The sequence below is a fragment of the Dermacentor albipictus genome, chromosome 10 (assembly GCF_038994185.2).
Source record: "Dermacentor albipictus isolate Rhodes 1998 colony chromosome 10, USDA_Dalb.pri_finalv2, whole genome shotgun sequence".
Taxonomy (NCBI): domain Eukaryota; kingdom Metazoa; phylum Arthropoda; class Arachnida; order Ixodida; family Ixodidae; genus Dermacentor; species Dermacentor albipictus.
The window spans coordinates 90,074,093-90,094,268 of NC_091830.1; the positions used below are offsets into that span (position 1 = coordinate 90,074,093).

Sequence of the window (20,176 nt, forward strand, 5' to 3'; positions counted from 1 at the left end):
CTTCCATGTGTGTTCTTGCACGAGAACATGGGCAGGTGAAGCTGTAGAGCTGCTACGTCCTTTTGGACGTGACGTAGCGTCAGGCTCAAGATTGCCTGAGGGCGGTAGGCTGCTAGGATCGGTCATCTCGTAGTACGGAGTCACTAAGGCCGCAAACCGAAAGGTTGCAGAAGAGTGGCAGGACTATGGGACCAGCATAGCAGGCTCTTAGAACGGACTAGCGCATGCCATCTTTGCGCCGCGAGAACGCGCAGCCCAACTTGGTTTTGGTCATCTTTTTCCATGCCGACCGCGGGAGCCCACCATTCGCGTCCATGCGTAGCGGCGTCTGTGGTCGCTACAAGGGTGTACCGCTGAATAGGTTAGACTGTATTTTGCATTGCACTTATCTGTATTTGAAGACCTAGCTATAGTTACTAATAGCATAGCCCACCCCTGAGTCTGAATAGCTGCCCTATAGGGTACTCACGTGTCAACACTTAAATAGTGAAACCAAGAGACTGGTGAAAAGGGTGAACGGCCTGCCAAATATACGGGTAATGAAAATGGACAAGCTAAGCAATGAGGCAAGTGCTTCCCACTTCCAATGACATTGATCTGTAATGGTAAACATAGACATCAATGTTATACTAGCTAATTTTTTGGCGGGCTCAGTAGTCTAACGCACCCGTGCAGCTAATGGTCGAATTTGATTAGGTTCCAATGATATTCGTAAACTTTAACTGGCACTCTGTCTGGACAACGGCAAATAGGGCGCCAACAATGAACGAAATTGTACGAAACTGCAAGCCGGAAGTAGACGGATGGAACGGCATAGCACCGAGCAGGTGAAACTTTTGTCCGAATGACGTTTTGACCGAGAGCAGCCTCCTGTCATACTGCGACCACGCCAACGCCTCATGCTGCAAGAAATAGGCCCGCATGAGCGCCACGTTGCCCTCTTTGAAGAATCCTGCCGGAACTTTTCACAAGATACGTGCATGTACAGTGGTTGCACATTTAACCGCACCGGTCGCTACTATACAAGTATGTATGGAGGGCGCCATCCCTAATCTCACCTGCGCAAAGCCGTTCAAGTTCACAAAGTTCACTGAATTGAAAACGACCACCTTCCGGTCGCGCTGTTTAAGAGGCTCAGCGCCCGGCTCTTAATTCATTGCTGCCCGCATGATGGGGAAAACTAACACCACGCTCGTCCACTTTCGTGCCTTGTACATCACACCTACAGTCACCTACTATGATGGACACAATATGTGCTACGTTATATCGCTGGAAACATAACAACCCCAACACCCTCGGCCGAAGCAGCTTTTTTTTTACTACACTTTAAGTATTTAGCAGATTGCGGCACTGTGAATGCATTATTATCGAAGAAAAACATACAAAACGACATAGAGAATGAATAACAAGGAAAGCAATGCGGGCATAGAAGAGCATGCCTTCACAAAGTAAATAAAAAACATAGAAGCCGCCTCATAACGCAATAGTGCTTTAAAATAAATGAAGGTCAGCTACAATCTGAAAGCCTTATATGCTTCTCGGGACTTTGTGTTATTGTCATTAGTGTCGGAAAAATGGTCTTGAAATAATGAATACAAGAGTGTTCCACATTCAAAGCCTGCATCTTCCGGCGAACTTCTGCCGTGCACAGAGGGTACTAAAGAGCTGATAAGAAGCAAGAAGTTGCATTTAGGATATTTCCAAAGCACACCAGCGTAGTCGACGTGCCCTTCCAAGGCTCGCAATTTACTAGGTATCTAATCTGAAGCAACCTTCTTCACAATTCTTTGCCACCTTTTCTAAGTGTGGCCTCCTTGAATGTCGTTAACAATGTGAGCGAAATGATATCTCAGCGTGTTTCATGACATTTCTCTCGTTTCAGCTATCAACACGAGATCCCCAAGACCCGCTAGGAATAGGCAAGGCTAAGTTAATTGAGGTAAGCGAGTTTGTTCTTGGTAAGTGCACGATACTTAGGTAAGCATGGTCACTGTGCGCCCTTTGTAGGGTGGTTATTAGGTGCTAAGAGCATAAACATTTGAATGATCAGTTGATGTCGGTGCTTCTCAAAGCGGTACTAGGCACTCGCTTTTAGCATAGGTACGCCGGTGAACATAATGCAATAAACAAGAAACGATACCAAAAAAAAAGGCAAACGCTGCATGTGTGGTAGGGTGCTCGACTTACATTTCATTTTATTTGAGTAAACTCGTGTTCTCTCCCAAACCGAACTGTGCATGCACAACTACAGCTAGACATTTCTACTTGGTAATAACACATGCCGATGCCTATCTACAAAATTAAGGCTGATTAGTTGTCGGGAACCGGAACGGCGTACTCGCCCAGCTTTTCATGCAGATTATCCAGAAGCAGAATTTTTTTATTTTTCCCTTCACCAATTTTTATTGCTCTTCTTAGCAGAGGCCCTAAGCCACACTGCCGATATTGCAACGAAAAATTGCCGCCTCAGAACTGGTTTTCTAAGCTCCCACATCCTATCACTGACACAACCTCCCGTCTGTCCAATGTTCAGTTTTCAATAGAATAATTATACTTTATATATAACGCACCAGCCACATTTCGTATACTTTCTGACATGTGCCTTTTGAGATGTCATTCTTGGGCCCCCCTATATCGGCACTCGACTACAAACACTGCTCAGCTTACGCTGTATATGGCCATATGTGATTATAATATAGAAGTGTGTGTCTCACTGCTGGTACAGATGCTTCATTGGGTCTGTCGAAGAAAACCTTTATCTGCAATAAAGCCATTTGTAGGTCCAACGCCCTATCTTCAACTTAGCCTTTGCTTTGCACTGAGCATTCTCTCGTTTTTTTTGTATGTGTTCATTGACACGCCCATGCGCTGAAATACATGTGACAAGTCGTCCAGCAGGCTTCCCTCATGAGCACTAATGTCTGTGCGCTTCTTGCGTAGCGGTCGCAACTAGCAAATATAATATGACTGATGTCTTGCGCGATATTTTCGCTCGACATATGAAAGTTATTATAGGAATTTGTTACAAAAAAAGCTCACTGCGTAATCCCAGAGAAGTTTTCACGCAAAGATTCTGAGAAAACAAATGTCGCACATTCAAACACATCACTTGCAAAATATTTCATAGAACGTCTATAGACAGTCTATAGATATTTGCTTTAGAAGTCGATAGACTGTCTGTAGACATTTTAGACTAGTCTATAGACAGTCTATAAACTCAAACTTTTTATAGACTATTCTATAAAAAGTGTGTGGCCTTAAGTCTACAGACACTCTATAGACTGTCTGTAGACTAATGGAAATTCACGTTTGTAGACAAATGTCCGCAGAATGTCTATAGACAAAAGTGCATAGGGTTAAACAGTTCTACTTTTGTAGACTGAAGTCTGTGGAATATATATAAACAAGTGCCTATAGATAGTCTAAAGACATTTGCTTACAGACATTTTATAGACATCAGTCTACAAAAGTAGAACTCTATACAGCAGTTCTGCTTTTGTAGACTGAAAACAATAGAATGTCTATAAGCAAATGTCTATAAACTACCTATAGACGTTCCATAACTTCATTCTACAAAAATGGAACTGTATACAGTAGTTGTACTATTGTAGATTGAAATCTACAAAATGTCTATAAGCAAATGTCCATTGACTACCTATAGACATTTGTCTATAGACATCCCATAGATTTAGTCTACAAGAAGAGAGCTGTATAAAGTTTTACTTTTGCAGACTGAAGTCACAAAATGTCTATTGGCAAATGTGTATAGACTATCCATAGACATCCTACAGACTTCAGTCTACAAAGGTAGATCTGTATATTCCAACACATTTTTCATTACAGACATTCTGGAGACATTGGTTTACAAACATGAATTTCTTTTTATTCTATAGGCAGTTTATAGAGTGTCAAAGGACGCACACATATTTTGACTAGTCTACAAAAAGTGTAAGCTCATAAGTGCATAGAATATCTGTGTACGATACCTGCAGATCAGTCTACAGCTAATCCATAGCCTTATACTATTAATCAATTATTGTCAATAGAATGTGTCCGAGATACAATAAATTCATTGAAGCTGTTCAACGAGGAATAATGTAAAAAGAAAAACGGTGCAGTACGATTCGAATTTAAGGCTTATGGTGTTCAGCCGTAAGAGATCTTCCCTGTAGGTCTTTTTTATAATACTGTGACGCTCTTACGTGCATAGTGGGTTGACGCCTCAACAAACAGTATGCGGGGGCACCGAAGGGTGGTGAACGAAGAAGAGGACGGGTGGCTGGCTAGGTGAATCTGGACAGGCGCTCAGCTGATCAAAGGCATCGCCTCTAATGCTACCCGACTTCAAAGTAACGCCTTTTATGGGCGTAACAGAGTGGTGGAGGTGCGGGGTACGACACAACGTACCACGGAGTCGCAACATCTAGAACTTTGCCGGAGCCGTTGTCTTGCCGGTCTCTTGCCAATAACTTTCCCTATGGCTCAGGACGGAGGTGGACAAATGCCAGCTCTAGTTTCACCTGCTCAAAGGTCAGCGCCAGTTGGACCTTTGCAGCACAACCTGAAACCACGCTCGTTCGCGGGAAAAGTGGGCGAAGACGTCGACGAGTGGCTCACGCATTACGCAAGGGTGAGCCGCTACAACCGTTGGGATTCTGTCACTCAGCTTGAATATGTCGAACTCTTTCTGAGTGAGACAGCGCATATGTGGTATGATAACCACGAAGACTCCCTAACTACGTGGGAGCGCTTTTTGAGGAAATTAAGAAGTGTTTTGGCGACTCCTACGCCAAACAGAAACGCGCCGAGAGAACACTAGCTCACAGAGCTCAAGCTCCTGGAGAAACATATATTATATACATAGAAGAAATCTTCAAGCTTTGAAAAATCGTAAATTCACAGATATCTGAGGAATACCGAGTCGGACATCTCCTCAAAGGAATTGCAGAAGATGTATACAATTTCCTGATAAGCGGGGAACATGTTGATTCCGTATCAGATGTCGTGCGTCGTTGCAGTATGTTTGAGACGTTGAAATCACGTCGCATTGTGCCAAAACTTGGACGCCTGGCGAATCTGACAACCGTTGCCAGCGTCCATGAGAGCCCGTCCGCCGATATTTCGTCCACTATACGGCAGATCATGCGTAAAGAACTGCTGCGGCACCAGGAACTTGCGCGCGACGTCATACGACAACATGATGCTTACTACCGGCAACACATGGCGCCTGCCGCACCTTGCGCTTCCTGGAAACCGGTGGTATGTGTCACAGACGTGAACCACAGAGGAGCTCCATGGCCACGTGAGGGCACATTTACGCCCGAACACCGACCTGCACAACACCCTCGCCCCAGCAGGTTTGCACGCAGACCGACCGTTCCTCCTGTGTAGCAGGCTCAGCCACTTCGATCTGCTACACGGCCCCCCACGGCTGAGCGTTCGAAGGGAAGTTCATCGATCGCCGTTTACCTGTGTGTTATAGCTGTGGCGACTTAGGTCACATTGCCAGGTACTGCCATCGCCGCCATCGCCGCCAACCGAGGTTCGACCGATCGATGATGTCCAGGCGGCACCGCACTCCTCTGGCGAAACATATTCGCCCTCGCACACATATTTAAGAAGCTTGCCTCACCTGCACCCGGAACCGCTGCGGAACCGTTCTCCAGCATCCGATCGCAGCTTCACACCACCACCTGCTCCTCGTGTGAGCCGATCGCCCTCTCCGCGGCGTCGATAGCGGTCGCCACCTCCGGAAAACTAGCCAGCGCGGCCGTTGGAGGTGAGGTCGCTGGACAATCTTCCATGTCGACAGAGATACCTCCAACCATTTGCATGTTTGAGAATAAGGTGTCTGTAATTATTGACGGGGTGTCATCCATAGCCTTAGTGGACACGGGAGCAACCAGTTCAGTGACGAGTCTTGCGTTCAAAAGCCTCCTAGGACGAAAAGTGGTGTTTTGCTGGGAGAGTTCTGATACGTTTCGCGGAATGAGTGGGGAGTTGTATCCTGTGGGCGTGTGTAATGTAGACGTTACCTTGGGTGGTAAGATATTTACCGCGGAGTTCGCTGTTCTACCTCATTCTACGCATGACGTAATCCTGTGCCTTGATTTTTCGAAACTGTGTGGTGCCACCGTCGACTGTAAAACGGGTGAAATCAGTGTAGGTACGAGCTTTTCTGCTGCGTTTATGGAAGGCCCACCGTATCGTACAAGTGTGCTTTGTGTATCCCGGGATACAGTTGTGCCTCCGTTACCCGCAACCTGTGTTTCAGTCGCCTGTTTCCCTACAAACGACGGAACGTTTGACGCTACCGTGGAGCCCGTTCATCTGAGTTGCACCAAGAGGAATATACTGATACCGTATTGCACAGTGTCAGTAGTTCAGGGACACACTAACTTATGGGCCGTAAACTATTCGAGTGAAGCTGCAATACTACCACAGGATGTGAAACTTCCCGCCTAGCATGAAAATCAAGTGCTATTGCTCGCCATTCTTATAGAGGTCCTTGATTGTGCGAATGAGCGCCATTTGTTAACGCTTGCCCTGCGGCGCACTCCTCGTTTCTGACTATGGTAAACAAGTCACTAAGCACTAAGTAGCGTCATGAAGTGGCGAATATTCTGCTAAAACATGCCCGACCGTTTGACTTTTTCCAGCAAGAGGGGCCACCATTGTTTCCTGCTTCTGGTATACACCATCGCATAGATACGGGATCTGCCCAACCATTGCGACAGAAACCATATAGAGTCTCACCATCGGAACGCATGGTGATCAATGACCAAGTCGAAGAAATGCTAAATAAGAATTTATTCCAAGAATCCTGTAGTCCGTGGGGAGCACCAGTGATTCTGGTTAGAAAGAAAGATGGTACATGGCGATTTTGTGTTGCCTACCGCCGCCTCAACACAATCACTAAAAAGGACGTATATCCTCTTCCGCGTATTGATGATGCTATCGACTGCCTCTCATCAGCGTCTTACTTTTCGTCTGTTGACTTGAGGTCGGGGTACTGGCAGATTTCTATTCACAAGGTAGACAAGGAGAAAACGGCATTTGTAACACCAGATGAACTTTTTGAATTTAATGTGATGCCCTTCGGGCTTTGTAATACGCCTGCAACTTTCGAGCGCTTCATGGACAAAATCCTGCGTGGTGCGAAGTGGAAAGCATGCATATGCTATCTAGGCGATGTAGTGATTTTCAAGCGCACGTTCAGTGAGCACAACGCACGTCTCGACCTTGTGCTAGACTGCTTGGACAAAGCGAGTTTGGTGCTGAACTCGAAGAAGTGTCATTTTGGAGAGCACCAAACACTCGTTCTAGGACACCTAGAAGATAAGGACGGTATACGACGTGATCCAGTGAAGACTGCTACGGTGGAAGCCCTCAAGCAACCGCGCCATGTGCAAAAGCTACGCAGTTTCCTAGGGCTTTGCTCGTACTTCCGCCTGTTTATTCGTGGATTTGCCAACATCGCGTATCCGCTGACATGCCTCCTCCAGAAGGGCCTTCCCTTTGAATGGACTCCTGAATGTGAAGGTAGTTTTCGTGAGCTGAAGTCTCGTCTGACGTGGCATCCCATTCTCCGACACTTCGACCATGCGGCTCCCACAGAAGTTCATACGGACGCTAGCGGTATTGGCATCGGTGCAGCCCTTATTCAACGCGTCGACACCAAAGAACACGCTATAGCCTATGCAAGTTCTCTACAAAAAGAACTATTCTGCTACAGGCCTACGATATCTTCTGGTGGTCCCGGAGAGTAAGGGGTTCTTTACAAAAAGAACTATTCTGCTACAGGCCTACGATATCTTCTGGTGGTCCCGGAGAGTGTTCGTGTCTCCTTCTTGCGCGCTGTACATGACGATCCAACATCTGGTCATTTTGGTGCTGCGTGAACTCTCTACCGCCTTCAAGAAAGGTTCTACTGGCCTAAAATGCGCCAGACGACCGCCCAGTATGTGTCCAGCTGCAGCGAGTGTCAACGTTACAAGCGTCCGACGAGTGCTCCTTATAGTCAACTCCATCCAGTGCCACACTCCAGCACTCCCTTTGAGCAAGTTGGCATCAACCTCCTCGGTCCTTTCCCGCGTTCATCCGATGAGAATCGCTGGATAATTGTGTGTGCCGATCACCTGACACTCTACTGTGAGACAGCTGCAATAGCATCGGCTACTGCAACCCAAGTGTGTATTTTTCTGCTGCGTTTTGCCATTCTCTGACAGGGACCTCCCAGAGTCATCATCAGTGATCGTGGGCGGCAGTTCATTGGAGACTTGGTCAAAGAGATTCTTCGTCTATTTTCTTCAAGGTTTCGAGATTTCACCCAGTATCACCCAAAACAAATGTCCTTACCGAACGCACGAACAGAACTCTTAATAACATGCTGTCCATGTATGTCGCGTCAGATCATAAGAAGTGGGACAACGTGCTACCTTTCATTACGTATGCATTTAACACTTCAAAGCGTGAAGTTACGGGCGACAGTCCCTTCTTCCTTACGCTCGTCCACCTCGTTATACAGTAGACACTATCTTCCCGTTTTCCAGCCAAGATAATCTTTGTATATCAGAGACAGTCTGTCTTGCTGAAGAAGCCGGAAGACTTGCTTCTTCACGCACTCTTGTTTCACAAGACCGCTCGAAGGCACGCTGCGACCGCCGACACCGACATGTGATAGATGACCCTGGTGATTTAGTGTTGCTCTGGAAACCAACCAGGAAACGCGGATTATGTGAAAAAACTGCTGGCCCACTATGTTGGACCCTATGTTATTACTGAGCGTATCAGCGAATTAACCTACCGCATAGCACGTCTCACATCAAATGGCCGGCGGTCAGCAAAGACTGAATTTTCGCATGTCGCCCGTTTAAAGCCATTTATTTATCGACAGCCTGTTTTACTTGCCCGGCGGGCTTCGGCTACGCGGAGGGAAATGTGACACTCTTACGTGCATAGTGGGTTCACGCCTCAGCAAACAGTATGCGGGGGCACCGAAGGGTGGCTGGCTAGCTGAATCTCGACAGGCGCTCAGCTGATCAAGGCCATCGCATCTAACGCTACCCGGCTTCAAAGTAACGCCTTTTGTGGGCGTAACTATACTATACCTTGGAGCGTGTTTTTTTTTAAATCTTGGGCTAAAATAGCCGTGATCGACACCCTATATACTAGCTATATAAACCACTGATTTTACCAAATACGTTTCGAGTATATATAAGCACTTGCCGCTTCGCTTGTTAATGAGCAGCAGTCTATTGCAAATGTCGATAATGTACTGCATCCAGCATGCATATGGGAACATACCGAGGGAACAGTACATAGAAAACCAGCCGTGCTGATGGAAGCAGTCGAAAAAGCTAAAATACATGTAGTCGTAAATCTTTATGCAAGACGGCATGAGTTTCGTGCACGAGCACATTTAAGAAATATTACAGTTGCATACAATGCATCTGGTTGAACGTAATCTGCTAGCTATTTGCTATCTACAAGTTAGTTTATATTTCTGTTTGCACATGGTGACAAAATAATTTTCAATGTAGAGTATGTACGTTCCTGAGTTGCTTCTCATCTTCTCCTATGCGTTAATGTCAGTAGCTTAATAATGCTCCTGAACCAGCTGCACTCTCATATGTGGCATAAACACTAAAAAAAATTGAAGCAATTACACTAGTGCTGAATCATGCAATGCAAAAAGAAAAACAACTGCACCAGCATTGGATTAACTCTTTTAATTGCGTGATATAATATTTTTATTAAAATGCAAGTCTCACGCTGTGATCGAGAATATCTACAGATTTACAGACTACTTCCCCTTGGCAAGCAAGGCCACCAGGCCCCCCGCGGCAGACGCGTCATATGTTCCAAAGTTGTTGCAAGTGTATGCTGCAAATAAGTAGATGCAACAATGTGAGACAAAAATAACAATTGCGTACTCATTGTATGTTCATTAAGCAGCTTCATATACTTACTCAAACCATTTAGGTCAATACTCAAGGCGGTTTAAGTACGCGTAATGGCTTCATGTCAATACTAATCAGTACTATTATGCAATGTTTCATTTTATAGTATGATGAACATTTACACAATCCCAACTGCTGCTGGTGCTACAGCAACAGTATGCTGCTTTTAAGACACGTTTCATAATTATGCGAAGTGATCTCTATATCAATTGCTGAAACAAGGCTAGCGAGTTGGACTGTCTGTGCATATTTTGGCTTGTAAATAAGTACGCCCGCGCAGAGGGATATGCTCACAAGAGCGGCTGGAGCATTCACAGTATCATGCCGAAGATGTTAATTGATTTTCAATATTACACATTTTAATGGCTTCCTCACACTCCCAAATGAATGGGTCATTGGCCAGAACTTCGACAGAAGGCAGATGGATTGATTCTACTGATATTTTCACTTGGTATACCACATGAGCACCAAAATACCAGGCTAGCACTTTGTGTCTTGGCAAGACAGATATGCAGCTCCCAGGAAACAAAAACTATACTTGGAATGCATGCTATCACAGTAAATTATTTAGGGTGCTCTCAAAGTTTAAATATTTTTTCTACGGTTTAGAGGTTCAGGAATTTAAGGTAACGAAAATAAACTGAGTACGAATTGCCATGTCAGTGTGCTTCACTTTAGTTTCTTTTTTCAATAAATGGGACCAATTTGCCTCAACTTTTTATGAAGTGAAATGTCTTAAAAACATATTTAACAGAGAGATTCTCTGGAAAAATTTGTGTGGCATGTAACAAGACGGCATACCTATGTTGTGATCATGAAATTCCTCGATCTTTTTCCAATCCTTCCCTGGCTGTTATCATGAAAATTTCCTGGCAATATATGACAACCGCAGCTTAAGCGGAATAACAAAGATATTGTGGTTTTATGCTTGCTAACTACTGGCAATTCAGAATATTTAGAAAAAACAAATAACGCGTCAGCCACATTACATGCAGTATTAGATTCAGCTGAATTGAATCTCTTGTTTAATAAAGCTGACAAAGGCTTGGGCAAGTTCGTAATTGATGGCCACTGGAACATAAGGCGGAAGAAAAGGATAGAGAGACACACACGTAAAACAAATGCAACAATATGCGGGAAAAGTATTCAGTGAATTATTTTTGCGGTTCAATAGTATTTTATATATAATTTAATAATAAATGGGGTTTTACGTGCCAAAACCACTTTCTGATCATCAGGGACGCCGTAGTGGGGGACTCCGGAAATATTGACCACCTGGGGTTCTTTAACGTGCACCTAAATACGGGTGTTTTCGCATTTCGCCCCCATCGAAATGCGGCCGCCGTGGCCGGGATTCGATCCCGCTACCTCGTGCTCAGCAGCCTAACACCATAGCCACTGAGCAACCACGGCGGGTTATATATAATTTGCTGTCATTACTTATCTCTCTAGTTAACTTGGTTTACCTCTGACTGAAAACTACATGAATATAAATCAGTAGCATTATGATGTTTCGTTGTGTTACAGTATGATGAGCAGTTAGAAAACCATAATGGTCGCCGGTGCGAGCAACGGTACGTTTCGTTTCAAGATAGGGTCATGTGAAACAGAGTGTACTTATGAATATAAAAGAAATGCGAGAATCACAAACGATTCCTATAACAATAATTGTAGAACAAATATACCCTGCTAGACTGTGCACATTTTTCGGGTAATAATGCAATATGCCCGTGCCGAACGAACAAGCTCAGCATAGTGACGGCCGCTTTAAACAATCGCGTTAAGAATCGCAATTTATTTTCGCTTGTTATGGGTCTTTTCTCATACTTCGAGATAAATACATTTGCCACACTTTCAGTGCAATGCACATAAATGGGCGCTTATTGATAAGGTTACTTATCAGCTAACACGTGTTACGATCTCTTAGGTGTGTTGATAAGGGTAGAACAAGCGCAATGTCCACTAATTTATTTGAATAAACTGTGCGTTATCTACTGCGAAAAGACCAGCAAGTGGATAATCTGGCTCTTTTTTCTTTTGTACAGCGCATTTAGTATACAGTCTGCCCAAGACGACGGCACCATATGCAACAGTAATGAAAACCGGAACACTTATTAGTCACAAGGGCTTCATACCATACATGACTGGCACAATGCCAATCTCCGCCAGCAGCTGCCTAGTGATTTACAGCACGTAAACTGCATAATGCCGAAACATTGAAAGGCGCTTAACGCTTTTCAGATAGACCGAACGATAATTTCTGCTGCTGAACTGCTTGTAAAAGAGACCAAGAAAAAAAAAACAAATCTTCCTACTATCGTAAGACGCAATGCATTCAGTTTCATACATGTAAAAGGGCTTCCCGAAACGACTAATTAACGTATATTTTGTTCTAGAGGAAGGGGTGGGGAAAGCATCCTGCCTGGATTTGCCTGTATATTGTTTGTTCGGCTCTGCTCAAGTAGTGGCGGGGGTGCGGGAATGTCTTGCTTCATTCCTTGTAATACATGACTATATTGTCACGTGTACTTGTTTCTCCTTATCGGCCGACACGTCTCGCCGCCTAACAAATGTTATCGCACAGCGCAGTACGCGCCTGCATGTATCAGAAGTTTCTGGAATGTTATCCATGTTTGTATCGGCTGTCTGTTGTCGCCGAACCTTGTGTTCTCTGCTAGAACTTTGTGGAAGACACGCGGGTCCCAGCGATTAGTCTGGAACATTCGTCGACTGCTGTAAAAAAGCCGACGCACTTGACCTGCTTACTAGATTTTAGACAATCGACGAGTGTATTCGTCGCTATCGTTCTTTGAGTGTAGCCTGCTTTTGTTAATCACAGTTTTCCTGCCTTCACCCTCACTACAACGTGACATCTGGTGGAGGTGCTTTACGTTCATGTACCGGACGCCCCCCACAACCCGTAATCCAAGCACGGACCTTAAAGACAACACCAGCGTCATCCTGGAACATCGAGCAAGCCGCCGGCTACAGCACCTGCCCGCTGAACACGGTGTTCTACCAGATACGACCAAGAAGACAGACCAAGAAGGTCATCCAGAGACGACCAAGAAGACATCCTCAATGCCAGCCGCAGTGGCACCAATAACTCTGCAGGAGCCCAGGGAACCACCGACGTTGCACGGTTCCACATTTGAGTACCCGGAGAGCTGGCTGGAGATGGATGAGTGTGTCGCTGCGTTTAACAGCTGGGACAACGATGACAAGCTGCGACATGTGTATTTCGCAATTGGAGGACGCCGCCAGGACGTGGTTCGTAAATCGACAAACCACCTTGACAACGTGGGACAAGTTCCGAAGCGGCTTCCTGCAAACATTTACATGCGTCGTGCGAAAAGATCGAGGCCAAGCTCTATTGGAGACCAGAGCACAGCTGCCGAATGAGACGATCGCCATCTTCATGGAGGTAATGAGTGGTCTGTTCCACCTCGCCAACCCGGAAGTTTCCGAAGAGAAAAATGTCCTCCTATGATGCCTGGAGTAAAGGATGAACTTTTCGCCGGAATGGTAACGAGCCCACCGAAGACTGTCAACGAGTTTATTCGTGTGGCGACGAGCATCGAGAAGACACTGGAAATGCGGAAGCGGCAATTCGACTGCCACACCAAGTCGAGAAACTACGCCGGAGTTCAATCACTGGCCACCGACAGCCTACGCGAGACTATCAGGGCAGTCCTACGAGAGGAGCTTCTGAAGATCTTCCCTTCATCGCAACCTCAAGTGGCCTCAATCGCCGAAGTCGTCAAAGAAGAAGTCCAGCGATCGCTTGCAGTTCCCGAGGTGCAACCACAATCATCGCAGCCCGAGCCAGAAGCCATGAAATACGCCGTCGTCGCCCGACGTCAAGGTCCTCCTCCACGACCGCGTCAGGGCTCTGTAACGCCGCAATTCCGTCGACTACCGCCGCAGCCGCCAGCGCGCCCACCCGTCGCCCAGCGCAGCTACCCAAGGAAGACAGACGTTTGGCGCGCTCCTGACCACCGCCCGCTCTCCTATTACTGCGTAGAAGCGCGTCACATCTACCGACGATGCCCGTACCGGGAGATGGGACTGCGAGGGTTCCCCGTCAACGCTCCGCGCCCGCAGCAAGGTGAATGCCCTTGCGATATCGCCGACTATCGCACCGCTGCTCAGTGGAGCTCTAGACGACCGTCCCGTTCGCCATCACCACCTGTCGCCGCAGCGCCGACCATAGGCTGGCCCAGTCCGGGGCCGGTCAATGAGCCCTTATGCGGAAAACTAAAAGGAGCAGCCGATGGAGGTGCGCTTTCTGTTCGTGGAACTGATGAATATGCTCCTCTGCGGACGAAGACACCGAAGAAACTACCTCGACGACATAACAACATGCCGCCGTCCCGACGAAGTCTGGAAGCAAAGAATAGGCCGACGAAAAACGACACGAAGAAGCCACGTACGAGCCACAAGCCAACGCGACGCAGCCGTGATGCGACGCCAAGACCTAGTTGTAACGCAAGACAAAAAAACCAACGATCTTGACGTGCTTCTCGACGCCAATGCAGTCACCGCTTTAGTAAACACAGGAGTCGATTACTCCGTCATGAGTGGACCCGTCGGCACCCAGTTGAAGAAAGTTTAGATTGAATGAGAAGGCCCTCAAATTCGGACCGCTGGAGGACACCTCATTACGCCGAATGAAATCTGCATGGCACGAATTACTTGTTCATGGCCGGACTTACCCTGCCACCTTCGTTATCCTCCAACAGTGTTCACGAGACGTCATTCTCGGCATGGACTTCCTAAACCAACACGGCGCAATCATTGACCTGAAGTCGAAGTCGATAACGCTGTCGGAAGATCGAGCGAAAGCGCCGGAGAGCTCTCGTAGTCACCACGCCTTATGCGTGCTTGAAGGTCAAGTCAGCATCCCGCCCAGTTCCAGCATCGCCATTTCCGTCGGCCCCAAAACACCTGGTGACGTAGAAGACGTCAACGAGGGTGACCAACGTCTACTGCTAGACCGTGCAATTTGCGTCGCAAGGATCGCTCGACTGCACGGAATAAAAACTAAAGTGTTGCTGACAAACTTCAGCCAGGAGTTCAAACACATCAACAAGGGCACTACGATTGCGTGCATCGAGGAAATTCTGGAAACCCGTAATTCGTTTGCCCTCTCGTATTCTGCCGCATCTACCCCGACGACCATAGTTCCCGAACCAGACTTCGGCATAAATCCAAGTCTCCCCATGTTTAAGCAGCAACAGCTCAGAAGTCTGCTCCGACGATACAAACGCTGCTTTTCGACGTCATCGAGGATTCGATAAGCACCAGTCGCAAAGCATCGCATAATCACTGGAGAGTGCGCTGGACCACTCCGCCACAGCCCTTAACGAGTCTCCACGCGACAATGTGAAGCTATCAGAGAACAAGTCGACGAAATGCTGAGCGACGACATCATCCAGCCGTCAAAAAGCCCGTGGGCATCTCCTGTAGTCTTGGTCAAGGAAAAGGACGGAACCCTACGTTTCTGCGTCGATTATCGTCGACTTAACAAGATCAAGAACGACGTATACCGCATTTCACGGATAGACGACGCATTAGATCCGCTCTGCAACGCAAAATACTTCTCGTCGATGGATCTCAAGTCCGGCTACTGGCGAATACAAGTCGGCGAGAGAGATCGCGAGAAGACAGCCTTCATCACGCCAGTGGGCCTCTACGAGTTAAGGTCGTGCGATTCGGACTGTGCTCAGCACCTGCAACGTTCCAGCGCGTCATGGACACGGTGTTATCAGGATTGAAGTGGCAGAGCTCTCTTGTTTACTTGGATGACGTCGTCGTCTTCGCCGGAAATATCGACGATCACCTTAGGCGGCTTAAGACAGTACTGGAGGCCATCAAGTCATCAGGACTCACTCTGAAGCCAGTGAAGTTCCGCTTCGCTTACGAAGAGCTTCTGTTCCTAGGCCACGTCATCAACAAGTCTGAAGACCCCCCCACCCGCAGAAGAATGCTGTCATCGCAAAGTTCCCACAGCCCATCGACAAGAAGGCCGTGCGTCGATTCCTTGGCATGTGTGCCTACTGCAGGCGCTTTTTCAAGGACTTTTCACGCATTGCTGAGCCGCTGACACATCTAACACATTGTGACGTCGAGCTCAAGTGGGAAACGCCGCAGGTGGACGCATTTGAAGAACTCAAACGACGCGTGCAGTCGCCGCCGGTACTTGCGCACTTGGACGAGGACGCCGATACCGATATCCACACTGACGCCAGTAGCCTAAGCCTCGGTGCCGTACCAGTCCAGAGAAAAGACGGACTTGAACGCGTGATAGCTTACGCTAGACGGTCGTTGTCAAAAGCGGAAGGCAATTATTCTACAACCGAAAAGGAACACCTCGCCATCGCTTGGGCTACAGCGAAATTTCGCCCTTACCTATATGGCAGGCCGTTCAAAGTCGTTAGCGACCATAACGCCGGCTAGCGAATTTAAAGGACCCTTCATGACGGCTAGCGCGGCGGAGCCTAAGACTGCAAGAATATGATATCAGTGTAACCTACAAGTCCGGGCGAAAACACTCTGATGCCGATTTCATATCACGCGCCCGCATTGACTCGCCGCAGCAAGATGACGAAGATGACGACGCCTACCTTGGCATATTAGGCGCGGAAGACTTCGCTAAAGAGCCACGAGCAGAACCGGAGCTGCAAAACCTCGTGGAGTATTTGGAAGGGCACACCGACTTTGTCCCTAGTGCATTCAAGCGAGGATTATCTTGGTTCTCGCTTCAAAACTACCTACTCGTAAAGACCTTCTCACCAATACGTGCCAGCTACCTTCTTGATGTTCCGTCAGGGCGGCGTCCAGGATTATTGCACGCCCTACATGATGATCCAACCGCTGGACACCTCGGATTCTCCCGGACACTATCGGTGATACAGGAAAGGTATTATTAATCTGAGTAACACCCTCGGCGACGAGCTAGCAATGTACGTCGACCTCGAACACAAGACGTGGGATTCCGTCCTGCCGTACGTAACATTCGCTTTCAACATGGCGGTGCAAGAAACAACACAGAACACGCCGTTTAATCTGGTTTACGGCAGGAATCCGAAAACGACGCTCGACATCATCCTGCCGCACGTCACCGACGAAGAGAATCTTGACGTCGCCACCTGTCTCCAGCGCGCCCAAGGAGCCCGACAGCTCGCCCACCTACGGATCAAGAATTAGCAGCGTACCGACTGCCAACAATACAACCTCTGACGACGCTTCGTGGAGTACCAGCCCGGCGACCGCGTTTGAATTTGGACCCCGATATGCTGACGAGGACTGAGTTAAATACTATTGCGATGCTATTTCGGACCCTACAAGGTCGTTCGACGTATTGGTGACGTATTGACGTATTCGATGTATTGGGAAAATGATGAGGTTGTGCCAGACGGCATTTCGCATTCACAGCAGCGCAGCGCACGACCTGATGTGGTCCACGTGGTACGTCTTAAACCATTTTGCGGACGCTGACGAACTTTATTATTTTGTTGTTCTGTTTGCTACGGATATTTTTCTTTATTACTTTCGTTTGCAGCATCGGTCGATAATTTTTAAGAGGGGAGTACTGACACCTGTACTTGTATGTCTTTATCGGGCGACACGTTTCACCGCCTAACAAATGTTATCGCACAGCGCGGGACGCGCCTGCAAGTATCAGAAGTTTCTGGAATGTCATCGATGCTTCTATTCGCTGCCTGTTGTCGTGGAACCTTGTGTTATCTGATTTCATCGCGTGAGGCCAGTGGTCTAGAACTTTATCGAAAACACGCGGGTGCCAGGGATTAGTCTGGAACATTCGACAACTGCTGTGTAAAAGCCGACATGCTTGACCCGCTGATCAGTTTCGACGATCGCCGAGAGTATTGGCCGCTATCGTTCTTTGAGTGTAGCCTGCTTTTGAAGGCACAAGTTCGCCTAATAAAATGCTAGTTTCATTTATCACAGCCTCGCTGCCTTCGTCACCGTCACTACCACATGACAATATCTGTAACTATTGATGGGTTGCCATTCCCTTGCCTCCTCTTCGGTGGCCCGGGAGTTGAGCGCTCGGGGCCTGTTGATGAGCACATTTGTGTCCCTCAACTGAGGAGTTGGCCGGCCCCAAACTAGTTCGATTGTTACAACTGAAATGTTTTCAATGTTGGGTGAACAGTGCTTGCAAGTCAGACAATGATCTGTCTGTGCGCCATCAAAATCTGTCGCTTTACGCGAATTTTTTACGTTGTCTGCGTGCTCCCTTAACCTATCTCTAACACATCTCCCAGTTTGGCCAACGTACACTTTTCTGCACATTAAAGGAATTTCATAGACTGCGCCTTGTGCACAATCAACAAAAGGCGGCCTGTGCATTGTGCCGCAGTGGCGCGTCGGCGTTGCCGCCGGGTAGGTTGACCTACAGAGCTTTGACAGGTTGTGAGGCGCAGAGAACACGACTTTCACGTAGCAACGCTGGGTCAACTTTTTCAGATTGTGCGATAGCGCGTGAATGTAACCTATCGCAGCTATCTTCTGCCTACGCTGCACGTGAGCTTAGCAAGTTTGTGGCTTTGTGCTTATCGTTATGAGAAGGCCCTCTGCGAACGGAAAGAGTTGGTACTGAGGACAACCGTTGCTCAGCAATCTTTCGGCTTCATTATTGAAAGCACGTGAGATAGTGTGTGGGCAAGATTTGCAAAGAGTGTTGTGCAGGCACAACGAGGCAATAGCTCGTTCAACGAGCTTAGTTTGGGCGAACGTGAAAGGCAGAAGCGGTTTGTTGGCGCGTGGTTCATAGCTCCAGCAGACACCAACAGATTTAAATCGAAACCGTATAACTAAAGTCTTATTTGGCCATTGACTGGGACTGGAGGTTAAGGGGCCTCATTGTATCTTTCAACGCAGCCAACACCTTTCTGCGTTCACATTCCGTGGTCTGTGATTCACAGTTTAAAACCCAGAAATTACCGTAAAAACAGAACGCCTTAAAAATATACACGTCAGCGAGCAAGACATGAGGATTGAAATGAGTAAGTACTAAGTCAGTAAGGACTGAGGCAATGCAAGACCCAATGAATACACCCTGCTTTAGCAAGTGCGGTGTCCCTTCAAACTGGATATACGTTGGCCGTAAATGGAACGTTAAGAGTTCTCAAACAGAGCGACCTGAGAACCCAGTTGCATTTTGGAAAGCAATGCAACCACTTTTGTCGGCAGAATGCTCAGCGCATTGAAGAATGAGGTTTTGGTGTAAATACGAGATCGTTATTCTCAAATGAGCAGGCCTGACAGCTTTTGTCATTATTATCGTTAAAATTTCTAAGACCTGCTTGGAGCCGCTCGCAATGAAAGGGCTGTCTAGAGGTAAAATATTAAGATGACGCGGCACGAAAGGAGCAACAGAGCTCTGTCATGTTCCACATTCAGAGAGAATCGTCCTCGGTGGTACATCAACATTTACCAGCAATGAAACTGGCATAGGTTAAACGCTTCAGAACTTGTAAAGGCAGTCGGTAAAGCAGGCATATTTTTAAAGCTCTTTTTAGTGCGAAAAAGCTTAAGGTTGATATACCACTAAGCACGATTGTCTCTGAATCTCGAGCATGACAGCACTCTGTTGCTCTTGCATAGCGGCCTCTTAAAGTTTTATCTTTAGAAGACCCTTTGATTGTGAGCGACTGAAACCAGGTCCTGAGAAATTTAAAAATAATAACAGAAGCTGTCAGGACTTCTCAACTGACATTAAAGATCTCTTTTCTTCTATACCAACCAAAGTCATTCTTGAATGTCTAGATGATGATGATGATGATTGAAAGCTTTTATACAAAACAGGAAGAGAGGTAGAGCCCTTATGGGGCTCCGCAGTGGGTGGAGTCTCTATTCCGAGACCCCATTGGTACGAGCCGCCAGCTTAGCCCTCTGGACCAAAGGCCTTTTGGGCCTGAAGGTCCGAGCAACCGAGTCCCACTCCTCTCGGGTTGCGTTAGGGTTGAGGGAACTATCTGAGTTTAGCTGACAAGCCCAAACCATGTGGTAGGTGTCAGCCACCTCCTCACAGTATTTGCACTTGCCAGTGAAGGAACAATCGAAAGGTTTCAAGATTGCCGGGCACAATAAAGTGTTAGTGAAAAGTCGAATCAAGATCCGTTCATTAGCCTTGCCAAGCCCTTTTGCAGGAGTTGGGTATTGGCGATGCCTATCTTTGTAAA

The 20,176-nt window shown here is 47.1% G+C and overlaps 1 protein-coding gene across 7 annotated transcripts in view; it reads left to right on the top strand.

Moving 5' to 3' along the window:
- Positions 1–20,176, top strand: part of LOC135910206 (uncharacterized) — a 170,427-nt gene that overhangs the window by 71,021 nt on the left and 79,230 nt on the right. For all 7 annotated transcript variants that reach the window (XR_010566941.1, XR_011509216.1, XR_011509217.1 and 4 more), the window contains one exon: positions 1,883–1,939. Coding sequence is in view for 3 of the 7 variants with exons in the window: in XM_070528130.1 (XP_070384231.1) it covers positions 1,883–1,939 (57 nt within the window). In the remaining 4 variants the exon portion in view is untranslated. The remainder of the gene's footprint in view (positions 1–1,882; positions 1,940–20,176) is intronic.